Source organism: Lutra lutra, chromosome 18 (genome assembly GCF_902655055.1).
Source record: "Lutra lutra chromosome 18, mLutLut1.2, whole genome shotgun sequence".
Taxonomy (NCBI): domain Eukaryota; kingdom Metazoa; phylum Chordata; class Mammalia; order Carnivora; family Mustelidae; genus Lutra; species Lutra lutra.
Window position 1 is genome coordinate 3,767,889 of NC_062295.1, and position 14,277 is coordinate 3,782,165.

Genomic DNA, 14,277 nt, shown 5'->3' on the forward strand with positions numbered 1-14,277 from the left:
CCCAGCCCGTGGTTTGGGGCATGAAGCGGCCGCTTGTGGCCTGGAAATGTGGTTGTGTTGGGATGGGTGCTCGCCCTTGCTGACATCTCTTCAGACATGGTTACTTGCCCTGGAATCTGACTTCTCCCTGCAGGCTCTGGTTGCTCCTTCTGAATCCTGACCCCAGGACGTGGCTGGGAGAGGTCCTGCCTCTTTGGATCCTTGTTTCCCGTTTCTGACAGTACCAGCATGGACTCACTGTGTCAGTGAGCGTCTAGTGGGTCCTTCCAACCCCTTGCCCAACCCTCTGCCCCTGCTCTCCTCTCCTGCCCCCCCAGCCCTGCTCAGGGCAGCCTTCTCCGCCCCAGCACTTGCTCTGGCTTGATGGACACGATTCTCTGAGGCTCTCACTGGGGCGCCCGTCCTGTGAGTGCAGGTGGTGGTTCCTTCACTCAGCAAATCCATGCCGGCAGTGGGAGAATGGAGTTTGGGAGTGGAGTGAGCGGCCCTGCTGCAGGATTCCGAGGAGCCCCAGTGCGCTCTCTTGGACACTGCTGCTGGTATTCTTGAGCCCCGGCGACTTCCTTCTCCAGCAGACCCAGGGTAAGTACTTCAGGCTCTCCTCCTTTGTGAAAGTTGGGAAGTTTTCTGTTGTGGACACTGGGGAGGAGACAAGGTGGAAATCTAGGGTGGGATCCTGGCTCCAGCACCAACTGCTGAGTGCTCTTAAGGCAAGTCCTGTTCTTCTCTCAAGTTTCTCCTTGGAAAATGGGGGAGAACCCATTTGCTCCCGCCGAGCCTGGCATATGGTGTCTGACCGGGAGGATAGGGGATGCTAGGCTCAGATTTAAGGTACTTCCTCCCCCAGCAGGCTGGGTCTCGGACTGTGCGTGGTCGCGGACTGTGAGGGTAGCTGGAGCTCAGTCGTTCCGTGTTTTCTTTGCTCTTTGGGGTCTGGCAGATCGGCAGTGACCTTGGAGGGGAGTGCTTGGCTGGCACGCGAGCAGGGAAGGGTCATGCCTTCAGGTCGCCGGGCTCCGCGCAGAGCCCGGAGCCCTCCTGGTGGAGGCACCATCGCGGGGTCTGGGGGTTGCTAGAGTGAAGCCTGCGGGGCGGCGCTCCCAGGGAGGCGCTGGGGAAAGGCATGGGACATGGGACTCATGGAAGGCAGTCGGAGCCCGACCGCAAGCAGCGCCAGCCGGAGGGCCCCCGAGGCCCAGCTCATCTCGGGAGAGCTCGGCGGGCGCGGTGCCTCCTGGGCGTCTTGAGTGTTGAGGGCCGTGGGCGGGGGCGCGCGCAGCCCCTCTCTTTGCACACGCCCCTTCCGCGACTCAACGACGCGTCGGAGCGCCGGGAAGGGCTCGGCCCCCGATGGGCGTCGGCAATTGGTGGAGGGGCGGGTCCAGGGGCGGGGCTTCCTGCGGATTGGTGGCGCCCGGCGGGGGCGGGCCCGCGCATGCACTTAAGGAACGGCGCCGCGGCCGAGGCGGGGCAGTGTCAAGATGTCGGCGGCGGTCCCGGAGCTGAAGCAGATCAGCCGGGTGGAGGCTATGCGCCTTGGGCCGGGCTGGAGCCACTCGTGCCACGCCATGCTGTACGCCGCCAACCCCGGGCAGCTCTTCGGCCGCATCCCTATGCGCTTCTCGGTGCTGGTGAGGACGCGGGTGGGTGGGCGGGCGGGCGGGCGGGGGACGGCGCGCCGCTCGCACCCCGCGCCCGTGACCCGGCACTCCCTTGCAGATGCAGATGCGCTTCGACGGGCTGCTGGGTTTTCCCGGGGGCTTCGTGGACCGGCGCTTTTGGTCTCTGGAGGACGGTCTGAACCGGGTGCTGGGCCTGGGCCTGGGCTGCCTGCGCCTCACAGAGGCCGACTACCTGAGCTCGCACCTGACCGAGGGCCCGCACCGCGTCGTGGCGCACCTGTACGCACGGCAGCTGACGCTGGAGCAGCTGCACGCCGTGGAAATCAGCGCGGTGCATTCGCGCGATCACGGCCTGGAGGTGGGGCCGCCGCCCGGGCCCCGCCCCCCGCCCCGGGGTTTGGCTCTGGCCCCGTGGAAGGCACCGATGGGTAACACGTCCCCCTGAGGGTCCCCTGGCCGGGCTGGGTGGGGTGTCGCTGTTTCCAGCATTGGGGAGGGGAGAGGGGCCTGGGGGGCAGGGGTGGGAGCTCCGGGAATGGGGTTCCCTCGGGGCTGTGTTCCATCTGCCTTGCTGCCTGCCATTGCCAATCCTGGGAGTGGGGAGTGGGATTGGTGGGGGGACGGGGTGGGTGGTGCCTTCTGGGGAGGTGGGAAACTAGGGCTGGTTCATGGGCTGGGATCTCATGATTTGGGTGATGAAGGCTCCTAGGGGCTATGGGTTTTATAATCTGGAGGAGGTGGGAGTTATACTTGGGATCTTTGGGAAGGGGGAGCATGGGGTATGAACTGGGGGCCTTCCTGCCAGCAGATGGGAGCCGGGCCTTAAGAGTGTAGAGAGTGGTCAGGGGTGCATGGGGTCAGCTTTGAAAGTTGCCTGGGGAGTCGAGGAGCTGCACTGCTCCAAAGATACCGCATACCGCTGGCTTCCGCCTCACCAGACCCTGCTTGGGTCCCCCATTACAGCCTTCGCAACCTGGCTGCCTTCCCCTGGCCTAGCAGCTCACAGGCTCCTCCTGCTAGGGCTGCACCATTGGTGGGGGGGCCTGGTCTTACTCTGATCTCCTCTCTGCAGGTGCTGGGGCTTGTGCGAGTCCCACTTTACACCCAAAAGGACCGAGTCGGTGGCTTTCCCAACTTCCTGAGCAATGCCTTTACCAGCACCGCCAAGTACCAGCTGCTCTTTGCGCTCAAGGTGCTCAACATGATGCCGGAAGAGAAACTGGCTGAGGCTTTGGCGGCTGCCACTGAGAAGCAAAAGAAAGCCTTGGAGAAGCTCCTCCCATCTTCCTCCTGAGGTTGAGTTTATGCTGCACGTCTCTTGCCCTCCCCTCCTTCTGTGCCCTGAACTCCTAGGAGAAGGCCTCCTCCTGTGTTTTCACAACTCCTCTCCACTGCCTGGAGCGGCTACTGGGTGGCAGCCAGGTTCCTGGAAGCCCACCCTGGTCTGTAGGTGGCCTGGCTTTCCAGGCTTAGGACGTTTTCTCCTACCCCACCCAAGGCTTAGACTCTCCACGTGAGAGGTTGGTGGAGGTGTCACCCATTTATCCAGATGGGTACATAGACACACAGAGACCGTTGAGAAGTCGGTGTATTCTTGTGGAGGAGCATGCTTTGAGTCTGGTCACCAGCCAGCCCCAGGGCTGAGGGAACAGCTGGCTCAGCTCAGAATGCTGGACTGTTAATTTTGGTGATGGTTAGCTTTACTTGGTTAATTTTTTCTGTGGTGTGTGAACTGGGAGTGAGGCTTGAAAGCTCTTTACCCCACTGGGGCTTGGTCCCCAAGGTAAGCTGGGGCCATGAGGCCCAGCTGGAGCTGGACCTGTTGAGAGAGAAGGGACAGGAAAGGCTTGTTTAGGCTGCTGTGTGTGTTCTGTGGTCTTGGCCACAGGCCTGAGGCTGGGTGCATGGGAGGGTCCCTTCTTCCACTACCCAGGGACTTAATGCTGGGAGCCGGGCACAAGACTGCTGGGCCCCGTTCAGCGTGGAGCTGACACGGGCCTCCTGTCTCACATGGAGGTGCCATCCACTTTCTTTGTGGCTGCTGTGGGACTGCTGCCTTCAGGCCTCTACAGGCCCTGCGCCTGGTCCGGGGCTTCTGGCTGCATCTGAGCTCACTGCTCTCTGCTTTGCAAGCCTCCCTTTCTCCATTCCCAGCACAGGCTGCAGGCAGCTCCAGGACATGCTATGGAAGCACTGGCCAGGTGTGCAGAATGACAACCGCAGAGCCACCACAGACACAAAGGTCACCACTGGCAGTCTCCTATGGCCCGTTGTCCGGAAGGACCCCTCCGTGAAGCTAACAAAGTTTCCACAGCACCTGCTCGGCCTGGTAAGGAAAGCTGTGCTCCGGCCCTCCAGCCTGAGCGCCTGTTCCGCCTTAGAGCCTCGATGAAGTGGCCAGCACGTGGGGGCAAAGGCACTTCATTCTGTAAATAAAATACCTGTACCTTGTTCCTCTCTTACTTCCTTGGGGCTTGGGAGTGTGCGTCACTCTTCAGATCGCTTTTGTGGACTCGATGGGGCTGGGAGCAAGGGCAGCCGACAGAGGGCTACAGGGCACTGCCAGAGCAGGAGGGGGTCAGCTGGTCCGCCCTGCTCTGCACATGGTGGTCTCTGTCCTGACAGAGGGGGCTTGGGTCCCAGGGGGTTACTGAAGTCGGGGGTCTCAGCCTGGCTTGCCCCTGGCCTCAGTCTGTCAGCCAGTAGTGTGTGTGGCGTGACCAGGACGGAACCCCTCAGCATCAGAGCTTACATTTTATTTTCCAGCAAATGACATACGCTGTCCAGGTGCCTAGTCCTCTCCACGGGGCACCTGTGGTGTACGGGGATCCGCTCTCTCCCACCGTGGCCCTGCCCGCTCTGGGGCTCACCCCCACGTTCTGGCCTACAGGCCCTCGTCCTGCTTCTGTGGGGGCCTCACTCCTCGCACCGGCCCCAGCCCTGTGCTGCTTCTGCTGGCTGCTCGGGAGGCTTGATCCTCCGGCCTGCTGGGGCCCGGCCCGCCACAGCCGCTTGCTGTCCGCACTCCTGTCTTCCAGGCACACAGCTTCAGGGTGGATCAGTCACCCAACGTCAGATTCTGAGAAGGGAAAGGGAAGACTGAAGGGGGAGCTCACCGCTGCCCAGTGCTCCCTGCTCTCGCAGCCCGGGGCCTGGCTGGACGGACACTCACCGTCCCTCCCAGCTAAGGCTCCCGCCAGTTCTCCTTCCCGTTCAGCACTTGCAGCTTCTCCAAGCTCTGGGTCACTGAGCATAGCACTCGCCCTGAGGATGGGAGCAGTTAGTTACTGCTTTGCAAGTGTGAGAAGAAGGGGCGTGGGGGGGGTTGCCTAGGACTGCGTGACCGTGGGGAATAGCAGGCTAGGGCAGGGCTGACCCAGGGGTTGGAGCTGACCAGGCAGGGCTCTCCCTATTCACCCGCTTTTGGCCCCTGGTGTGGGTGAGGCCACTGGCTGCCTTCCCAGAGACTCACCCATTTCCTGGACTCGATCCTCCAGTGCTCCTGACAGCTCAGGGAGGCTCAGAGTCTGCAGCGAGGCCTGCCAGCCACTGGAATCTGTGGACCAGAGAGCAGGTCGGCCTAGGGTCGGTGCGGTCACCGCAGGTCTCGCCTCTGTCCTGAGCTGCTGCGACCAAGGGACCCGCTCAGCTGTGGGTTCCTGCATGGCCGCCTTGTTAACACCAAAATGTATTCTCCCGCTGTTTCTCCAAAGCACTAATGGTCAGTCTGGGCCCTGCCCCAGGAATGAAAGCGTGAGGGTCCCTGGCCTACGTGAGGTTTTGTCCTGGGGCAGCCCCAGCTGTGGGCTGCAGAAGTCACCTGGGATCCTGGATGACACGGCCAGCCAGAGCCCAAGGCCTCTGACTCCCACCAGGGGGAGGAAATCGGGGAGAAAGGGTGCCCTCCCTCCGGAGTCTGGGGTGGTATGGAGGCGGGCCGCAGTGAGTGGGGTCACTGCTGGGACAGGCGGTTAACGGGCCCGGGGCAGCGCGTGTGACCCGGGCGGCCACTGTTCTTACCAGCTGTGGGGGGGAGGGCTCTGCCCAGGGGGGACCCTCGGGCGGACACCTCCTGCTGCACTCTGGCTGACAGCTCCGCTTGACAGGCTCTGTCAGACACAAGACCAGGCGCTGGTGAGGAAGAGGCCTGGCAGGAGTGCCTCGCCTGGCCCCCAGGAGTGGCAGACACCCCCCCCCAGTCTCCCTGGCAGGTGGGGCTCTGCCTTCGTGGCAGGCTCTCAAGGCCCGAGACGCAGGCAGAGGAGGAGCTGCGCGCTGCGTGCAGGCTCTCGGGGCCCTGCGTGCTGCCTGGGTCTGCCCTGCAGAAAGGCAAAGCCAGAACAACACGGAGGAGGGCAGTGAGCGATCCCAAGAGACCCTAAAATCAAGCCCTGGGTTGAAGAATCTGCAGGCATTGGTGACTCAGGGCTCAGCCTGGGCCTGGGGACCGCTCAGATACCCACTCACCGCAGCTGCTCCAAGACGAGCGCGGCGTCCCGGGTGAGGGCCCAGGTCTCCTGCAGCTGGGCGTGCACGTCCTCCCGGGCACCGTCCTGCTCCAGCAGGCAGCTCTCCACCACGGCGCGCAGCTCCTGCTCCTGCGACACCTGGCCCCGCATGGCCTCCACCTCCTCACAGCGCTGCGGTGGGAGAGGCAGGACTCGGGGTGGGTAAGTGAGCCAGGGGGATTCGAGGCCAGGGCCACTTGGGCTGGGTCCCCCCGACCCCGGTTCTCTTTCTGCCGTCTCCGTTGGTGCTCAACTCCTGCTCTCCTGGGCTGGAGGAAGGGATGCCTGTCTCCAGATGAGCCTCCTCTGCTTTGGGTCTCTTCCGTCAAGGGCTGTGGCGTTCCCGCCGGCTGCTCGTCCTCTGCCCTCCCTCTTTATCTTCTGTGTCCCTCTGAGCTCCGGCCTCTGGGTCTCCTCTTAGGCACAGGAGCGGTAAGGCTTTCTGCCCTCACTGTCCCGCTGCCTGTCCGGCTGCTTCTCTCTGCTGACCCTGGGTAAGCGTCCCCACTGCTAGCTCTCCACTCTGCGTCCTTCTCTGCAGGTGTGTCTGCCCGGCCCTTCCCCTGCTCACCACCTACTTTGTGCAGCTGGATGGCGAGCTCCTGCATCTCCGCTTCGAGCCGGTCGGCATAGGCCAGCTCCAGGGCATCGCTGGGGGGACGGGCGCTGCTGTGCCAGCGGGCGATGGCAGAGGTCATCTTCCTCTTCGGCCCAAACAAGCTGTAGGGGTGAAGAAGAGAGGTGTACAGGTCTGCGGTGCGCACAGGGGTGCCATGGACCGTCCTTCCACCAAGACGGTCCCCTAGGAAAGGTCCCACCTTTGAACGGGGAGAGTGGCCCCCAGGATCCTGGGACAGATGACAGAAACAAAGGGTTCTCCAAAGTGACCCCGGTTGGGGCTGCCCTCCCCCACCTGCTTCCTCTCCCTGCCTGCTGCTGCTTTCACTCACAGGGAGCTCCGGCCAGCTGGGGCCAGGCCGTGCATGGTCTCCCACCAACTTGGGAAGCTCTCAGAAGTGGACAGCCGAAGTCCGGACGCCCTTACCACAGCAGCGCCAGCGGGCCAGCCTGGGGGCCGGAGAGGCCGGCCGGCTGCAGAAGCGAGCAGACTTCCAGACAGGGTGGCTCGTTCCACCCCAACACAGGGACATTGGGAGCTAAGCTAGCCCCTTCGGGCTGGGGGAAACGAGGGGCCCGCGGCCACGAAGGGCCCCTCTGCACTCACGTGATGCCGATTTCCTTCAGGTCGCTCTCCGTGAGGGTCAGGAAGATGCGGAGGTCCACGTCCTGCTCCTCGAACACCTGCAGGTACTTCCGACACCCGATCTGCTCCAGCAGCGTGGCGAGGTCCTGGGGGGCAAAGGAGCCAGGGTGGGTCAGAGGATGGGTGGGGCCCCGAGACTTGAGGGCCTACTAAGGCACTGCTGCAGCTCAGAGCTCTTCCTGGCAAGCATGCCTTCCTGACATGGGTGTAAGTCCGTCAGTCCCCCAAGTTCCCCAGTGGGATGGTGCTGCCTCGCCAGGAGCTCCAGCCCCCAACCCCCCCCCAGTGCCACCAGGCAGAGTAGGCTGTCCGGACCGCCTCAGCCTGGACAGCCGTAGTGTTGCTTGGAGGGCGGGTCCAGGAGCAACAAACTCTTCCGTTTCCCTGAGACTGTGCGACTGTCTTAATTTCTCCTTCGCTTGTGAAGGATAGGTTTTGCTTGGATATAGCATTTCTGCTTGAGTTTTTTGTTTTTGTGTTTTGTTTTTTCTTATTACTTTGACTAGGTCATCAGATGTCTTCTAGGTCCCCTGGTTTCTGATGGGAAATTAGTGGGTATTCTTAGGAGAATTCCTTTTGTGTAACAGACTCACTTCTCTCTTGTTCCCTTCAAAATTCTTTTGTTTCTGGACAGTTTCATTACTTACGGTCTAGCTATGGATCGGAGTTCAACCCACTTAGGGCTCACACAGCCCACCTCCCTTCCTGTGGAGGCTCTGGAGACGGAATTCTCCTCCCTCTCCACAGTCTGTTGCTGCTGCTTGGTGCAGACGTTGTTTAGTGCCTTTTCTGTAAAGTCTGTGCTCCTTCTCTCATGTGGACACAGAAGTCTCTCCTTGGCTAGCGTAGTGGTCAGCTAAGGACTGGACAGATGTCCTTAAACACCAGAGACGAATCAGTCTCCCCCCTTTGCCGCGTAGCTCTATAGGCTTGGAACACAGCTTCGACACCCAGCCGGGCAGATGACAGTCTTCCCCTAGCCTTCCCTTCCAGCCATCAGATGCGTTCTCACATCTTTCCTGGCCATACACGGAGCACATCCCTGAGCATGTTTGTGGCCTCCCAGATCCCTAGGACTCTGTCAGAGCTCTACAAAGCTCCTGTGGACATCTCATTCCCTACCTTTCCTCTTCAGCTTTGTGATTAATCTTCTTTGCCCCAACTATTATCCAGCACCTCAGGCAGCTGCAAAGTTAAAACACGTGCCTATAATTATTTTCAGCACACTTTCTGCGAGGAGAGGGCTTCTGTTGCACTGGGTAGACAAGGTGTCCGTGAAGTCAGATGCAGTTGTGTAAGCTAGGGAGTCGTCCCACGCAGCCGACAATGCTGACTCTTTCAGAAAGAGACCCTGGGGAGCCCCTGGCATGGCCGTCACAGTGACCCTGGCCCTGCGGAGGGAGCGTGGGGTGCAGGCACGTCAGCCGCTTCTCCTGAATCCACATTTCCAAGTTGCTCCAAGCTTTTGGGTGATTCAGAGTTTTGAAAAAAGTTATTCTGACTACTTCTGCCGGTTTATTGCCTTTGATGGAGGAGCCAACTTTCAAAGGTTGTTACTCTGCCATTTTCCTTAACCTACTTTCTCAAACAGCCTTAAGATCTCACCACCACCACCCCCTCTCCCATCAACATATGTTTAAGGAATTGAAAGATGTAGCTGTTCACCGAGCCCGGAAACAAGGCCCTGGAGAGAGCTCCCTGGAGGGGCCACACAGAGAAGCCGGCAAAACCGCGGCTTCCAGTGAACAGCAGAGCTGTGACCTTCATAAACGGTGAAAATGTACTCTCTCTCTCATCTCTGTACCACTTAAGCCCACAGAGGGCAGGAGAACGTGGCAAACAGGGAGGTGAGCTGCTGTGCCGTACCCAGAACCCTAAGAAGCTGGTCGGCCGGAGGGACCCACGACGAGGAAGGCAGAGATGGCGGTTTTCATGCCTGCTTCGTGCGCACCCTGACTTGCGCGCACCTCTGTACAACTGGTCCTCTCTTTCTCCTCCCCAGCCTCAGGGAGGCTAAGTCAAGTATGAAAGCAAGGGGAGAGTTTTCCTATGGAAAGGGATGGAACAGAAACCCTGCAGCCAGCACCTGGAGCCCTCAGGAGCCGTCTCCGCCTGACGAGCTCCACAGACGATCTGGGGGGACCATCGGCTCGCTCCGCTCTCACCAGCGCCTGCCCGTCGTACGTGTTCGGTGCGGGCCTCACGGAGCACACGAAGCACCCGACGTCTAACTGCTGGTGTCCCCGTGGCCCTTACCTGAGGTCCTGAATGGGGGCACCTCTCTGTCTGGGGCATGGATCCTGGGGAAGAGGCTGCCCCGGGAGTGCCCGTGCCGGGAGGCCACTGGCTGGCGCTGTTGCTGTGACGATTTTTGGTCTTCACGTAGCTTTTAGTTTGCTTGCGAACCGAACTCTGACAGGCATGATCCGAATCCTGCGGCGAGAAGTGTGCTTAAAGTGAACACTACGGGGCTCACAGCTAACGCAGCTGCAGCCACTCTGCCTCTGCCCCCCACACCCACCAGCCACCGAGAGGCTTCCTTGGTGACCTGCGGGGCGGGCGGGGCTCACAGAGGGCGGCCCAGGACACTGTGTGTCTGCCTGGCACGAGGTCCTTGTCACCAGCCTTGCCCTCTCCAAGGGGGCAGCCCCCACGACACCAAGAAAGGGGAGGGAGGTGGGAGATAAAGAAAAGCTTCACCTCGTTGCTCTCCAGCGACGCCTCGCTGCTGACTCCGGGGGCTCTGGTCAGGCCCTCGCTGCTGCTGCTGCGCCCCCCGGCCCCCAGGCTGGCACAGAGGGCGCGCTCTTCTGACAACAGGGAAGACGAGGGCAGCTGACCACACGTCTCCCCCGCAGTGACTCCCCAGGGCCCTGCACCCGCGCCTCCCATCAGCTCCTCCAACAGCTCCCTGTTCTCCGAGGCCCGGCTCAAGCCCTCCAGCCCTAACACGTGCACAGGAGTTTTGCCCGTTCCGTTCGCTGATAAATGCAAGCACCCATGTAGGGCAGCCGGCCCACCCCTGCGGGATCCTTCACCCCTGCTCTCTACTGGCTGGACCCGCCACAGTCTGTGTCCCCGCTGGGGGGTGGGGGCCGTGCCCAGGAACGGAGCCCCCAGCCGGGCGGGGCCGGGCACACTCACCCCGGCTGCCACTGCTGCTGCTCTCCACGTCGCGGTCATTGATCGGGGAGGTGACGTCCCTGTAGCAGAGGCCTCCCGCTGCCAGCGGGTTCTCGTCGCTGCTGTTGAAGGTGACGTAGCCCGGCAGAGGCACCTGCTCTGTGGACAGAATGGGGCGGGTAAACCACATGAGCACAAAAGAGACGACTTCCTCCTAACAAATTCAGCCTCCGCAGAGGAATTTCAGCGGGAGGGAAGGCCCGGGATTCAGGCAAGCGGAAAGTTCCGTCTAAATGGCCGTTCCCCTGTCGGCACCCCGCAGCATGCTCTGCAGGTGAGGAAAGACTGAGGGGCGTGGGGACCAGTCTGTCCGGGCAAGGACACGCCGTCGGGCCCAGTCGGACCTGGCACCCCCTCCATCACCCCCTGTGCTGCCTTTCCAAGTGGACAGAGCAGGACACGGTGAGCTGTGCTTACAGGTTCCTGAGCCAAAGGCAAACCAGACACTAAGTACTCCTCACAGCCGGGAACGAAACCTCACACACACCGGCCTTCACGCCCCCTGCGACTTTTCCACACAGACATCTAGGGGTGCGGCTCGTCGGCTGAGTCAGCCCCAGACAAAGAGATCTGGCTGAGCAGGGAGGCGGAGGCCCCCGGCTGAAGACGAACAGCAGTAACACCAAGTTTACATGACCTCTGGACGCATCTGCCTGCACGAGAATGTTTCCTGATCACTGGCAAAGAGGATACAGGCACATACAGAGAATTGAAATGGCACAACTAAGGGACAATGAGCGTCATTCTTAGGTAAATGTTTCTCTGCCTCTGTGGGTGCATAAAAAGATGCGTATAAATGGGCTTCGGCCAGATTATTTGATAACTCCGACGAATCCCATTTTCAAAAGCACCTGTTGTACAGCAACACAGGTCATAACCATCCCCCACCCTGGGTAGGACCCGACCTTCCCGCGTCCCTGCCATACCTCAGGTGGGCCAACAGCATGGACTCCGCGCTACAGAAGCACCCAGCCAAATACCCCGGAGCTATGGGCTCACAAGCGTGCTCCACGGAGGAAGAGGCAGGGGGTCACCCTGCAGCGGCCTGGCCACGGCTGGGGGCAGCTTCTCCAGTGGCCCAGTCAGCCCACCCCTCTGTGGCTGATGGGAAAAGGTAGGCCTAGAGCTCTCAACCCAGCGCTAAAGGTCATGGGAGGCAATGGAGTCTTGTGTATTCTTGACCGAAGCAAGGTCTCCGGTGACTGGGAAAGTCCGTTTCTAAGCCCAGGGGCACTCGCTCACGAGATGGGCCCATCCACCCAGCTTGCTAGACCAGCAGGACTGACCTGGCCACTGCTGGGTGACAGACATCAAATAAGATGTAACTCTCACCTAACACTGATCACTTGGTCAGGCCACAGCCTGCGCCCCCAAGAGCACTGCGCTCCCCACGAGGCGCTGCCGACAGGAGAGAAAATGCACTACTAGCGCACTGAGTGTACCGCCCGAAACCACTCCAGTCTAGCACGGGGAGAAACCGCCTGCCCCGAAACACAGCCACCTCCAGCTGGTGAAGGGCACGGAGTCCAGGCTTCAACGTTTTCTCTGCACTAGCTGATAAAGGAAACCCCAGCTTCACTGTATTTCCACTGCTGGAGAGAAAGTTCTATTTTGTAACGTAACCCCTGGAAAGGAAGATCAAAGGATGAACCCAGAAGCTAGCCAGTGATCTATGTCTTTCTATCCCTGTAATCAGTTCTGATCTGTGAGCCGCAGCCCCTAGGGCCCACATTCCGAGGGCCGAGAACTGCTCGGTCTCCTCAGGCCAGCATCTCAGGATGCACCGCTGAGGAGCCAGCAGGAGGTGGGAGCACTCACCGCGGCAAGGCTGCTGCATCTTGCCCCCAAGTCCAATGGCTGTGATCCTGGCCAAGGCTCGAGGCCCCTCATGGATGCTGAGGCCCTTCTTCCGACAGGGCCTCTGTCTCTGCGGAACGGGGCAGGATTCATCCGAAGAGCTTAGGTCTTCAAATTTGTCTGCAGGTCAAACACCAGAATGGGGACATTTTGTTCAGTGATGGGCTAATTTAGTAATCTTCATAGTACATGGGAATAAAATCATAATTGGCTTTCTCACGTTAAGAAGAAAAAACTGTGTTTCCCAGGACACCACTCGAAAGCAGTACCACAGTGGGCCAGTCCACCGTTCAGAGGGCCGCGGGGAGATGGGGGAGGAAGCAAGCTCGCGGAGCAGGAGTCTCAACTGACAAAGTCTGTCACGATGGGGCAGTCTTAATTCTGACTCCGCTCTCTGGATTCCAGAATTTTTTATAACAAGTATGTACATTTAAAACCAGAACTAAATTTTGATCCGAGATGATAAATAAGATCTGTCCGGTCATAGACATAGAGGATATCAGTCATAATTTCCTAACAACTGTACGTTCTCCCCCTGCACGTCCTGGGAAACCGGGTGCACGTGCCGGCCACGCGCCGGGGCCGGGAAAGCACCCCGCATGCCGCCCGTCACAGCAGAAGGGCTGGGCGCGCTCACAGTCCCTACCATCTTAGAGCTTTTCACAGTTTTATTTCATCACACCTGGAAGGGAGCACTCACGACCAGATTTGTGTAAGGCTCGCATCTGGTGAGCCCTCACTCTCGGGCGGGTACACTGGGGCTCAGACACCGAAGGAGCCCTTCATCCACTGCCCCCCGTGAGCTGGCGCCCACCACCAATGATCCCAAGGCAGGGAGCAGCGCCCTGGCGTGACAGCCCAGGTCAGTGACCACCTGGCGAGTGAGGGCGTTACTGAGGCAGGTTCTAAACGTGGCCAGTGATGCCAGGCAGTGACCCTCTCTTCCCCACCCAGCTCGCTCCCATGTGCTCCAGGATCTACGCCGCCGGGAAGAAACTGTGCTCCCGCCCAGGCAGAAGACGGCGGACTCGTCAGGAGTAAAAGGACAAGGGCAAAGGGGTAACTAAGGCAAAGGCGGCTCCGTGAATCTGAACCTCCCAGCACATCCTCTCGAACCTGACAAGTGAGCAAGGACAACAGACACAGCCACACGAATCCCACCCCATCCACAGAAGTGGGATGACAGAGTGCACCCCCGGCGCCTGTTCCTCGCTCCCGTGGAGACGTGACATGTCCATTTCTCTTCTCGCAGAGAGACTTCTTGCTCACACACATCCAGTCTCCGAGAAGAACAGGCAGGTCTAGAATAAAGCCACACTTGAAGCGAGACGAGGGATAAGACGTGCCAGTGTTGCCCCCAGAAAAAGTCCATTCTGTGACAGAAAAAGCATCGCAGCAGAGGGAAGCACAACCCCAGAGCAGCAACTTAAAAATGCACACGGGACATGGAGCAGGACAGCCCCACTCCCAGAAGACCCCTCGTGGAAACTGAGAGTGAACAGGAGAAGCAAGTGGGGGACCTCCAGGATCGGGCAAGACAAAACCATATCAAGGACAGACACATCAGGCTTAGCCTCACCATGTCCCCCTCCAGCCATCTCCAGGGAGGACACAGGAACCGGGGACCAAACACTGCAATGAGTGAAGACGCACCTCCCTGCGAACCACCACCACGGAAGAGGGAGAAGAGAGCGAGCGTGATACTCCCCATGGGCACATCTTAAGCACGGAAGAGTGAAAAAAGGGTCCTGATTCAGAAATCCAGAACGGAGAACAAAAAGAGACAGGCACGCACTCACGACAGTGAGTAAGGGAAATGGAACTCAGGAAAGAGGAAGAAAAC

At 60.1% G+C, this 14,277-nt stretch overlaps 3 protein-coding genes across 18 annotated transcripts in view; 2 read left to right on the forward strand and 1 right to left on the reverse strand.

The window, feature by feature from the left end:
* Window positions 1-245, forward strand: part of MGRN1 (mahogunin ring finger 1) — a 57,843-nt gene extending 57,598 nt beyond the window's left edge. For both annotated transcript variants that reach the window (XR_007124531.1, XM_047714253.1), the window contains one exon: window positions 134-245. The gene's annotated coding sequence lies outside the window, so the exon portion shown is untranslated. The remainder of the gene's footprint in view (window positions 1-133) is intronic.
* A 1,236-nt stretch (window positions 246-1,481) lies between these two features.
* On the forward strand, window positions 1,482-9,177 carry NUDT16L1 (nudix hydrolase 16 like 1). 6 transcript variants are annotated; one of them, XM_047714283.1, is made up of 6 exons: window positions 1,482-1,631; window positions 1,720-2,050; window positions 2,695-2,917; window positions 3,782-3,951; window positions 7,376-7,438; window positions 8,986-9,177. In XM_047714283.1, the coding sequence occupies exons 1-3, from the start codon at window positions 1,482-1,484 to the stop codon at window positions 2,847-2,849; spliced, it is 636 nt and encodes a 211-aa protein (XP_047570239.1). In that variant the 3' UTR covers window positions 2,850-2,917; window positions 3,782-3,951; window positions 7,376-7,438; window positions 8,986-9,177. The 6 variants fall into 6 exon arrangements, with proteins under 6 accessions (XP_047570239.1, XP_047570238.1, XP_047570237.1 ...); XM_047714282.1 differs by having other exon boundaries at window positions 9,036-9,177; XM_047714281.1 differs by lacking the exon at window positions 8,986-9,177 and having other exon boundaries at window positions 3,782-6,292; window positions 6,672-7,438.
* The window catches only part of ANKS3 (ankyrin repeat and sterile alpha motif domain containing 3), a 38,054-nt gene continuing 28,140 nt past the window's right edge, over window positions 4,364-14,277 (reverse strand). For 6 of the 10 annotated variants that reach the window (XM_047714242.1, XM_047714241.1, XM_047714244.1 and 3 more), the window contains 11 exons: window positions 12,396-12,554; window positions 10,539-10,676; window positions 10,095-10,204; window positions 9,651-9,827; window positions 7,356-7,480; window positions 6,709-6,850; window positions 6,090-6,262; window positions 5,643-5,731; window positions 5,095-5,178; window positions 4,795-4,886; window positions 4,364-4,721 (listed from right to left, as the gene is read on the reverse strand). In XM_047714242.1, coding sequence (XP_047570198.1) covers window positions 4,807-4,886; window positions 5,095-5,178; window positions 5,643-5,731; window positions 6,090-6,262; window positions 6,709-6,850; window positions 7,356-7,480; window positions 9,651-9,827; window positions 10,095-10,204; window positions 10,539-10,676; window positions 12,396-12,554 — 1,277 coding nt within the window. In that variant the 3' untranslated portion in view covers window positions 4,364-4,721; window positions 4,795-4,806. Of the gene's footprint in view, window positions 4,722-4,794; window positions 4,887-5,094; window positions 5,246-5,642; window positions 5,732-6,089; window positions 6,263-6,708; window positions 6,851-7,355; window positions 7,481-9,650; window positions 9,828-10,094; window positions 10,205-10,538; window positions 10,677-12,395; window positions 12,555-14,277 lie in introns of all 10 variants that reach the window. The other 4 variants (XR_007124529.1, XM_047714245.1, XM_047714246.1 and 1 more) reach the window with 4 other exon arrangements.

What these genes read in the sequence shown, in the direction of transcription:
- NUDT16L1 (XM_047714283.1), top strand. Translation starts at nt 1,482, where the DNA reads ATGTCGGCGGCGGTCCCGGAGCTGAAGCAGATCAGCCGGGTGGAGGCT. An exon ending in CTATGCGCTTCTCGGTGCTG is followed by an intron (nt 1,632 to 1,719) that starts GTGAGGACGCGG and finishes ACTCCCTTGCAG; the next exon opens with ATGCAGATGCGCTTCGACGG. An exon ending in CCCGTGGAAGGCACCGATGG is followed by an intron (nt 2,051 to 2,694) that starts GTAACACGTCCC and finishes TCCTCTCTGCAG; the next exon opens with GTGCTGGGGCTTGTGCGAGT.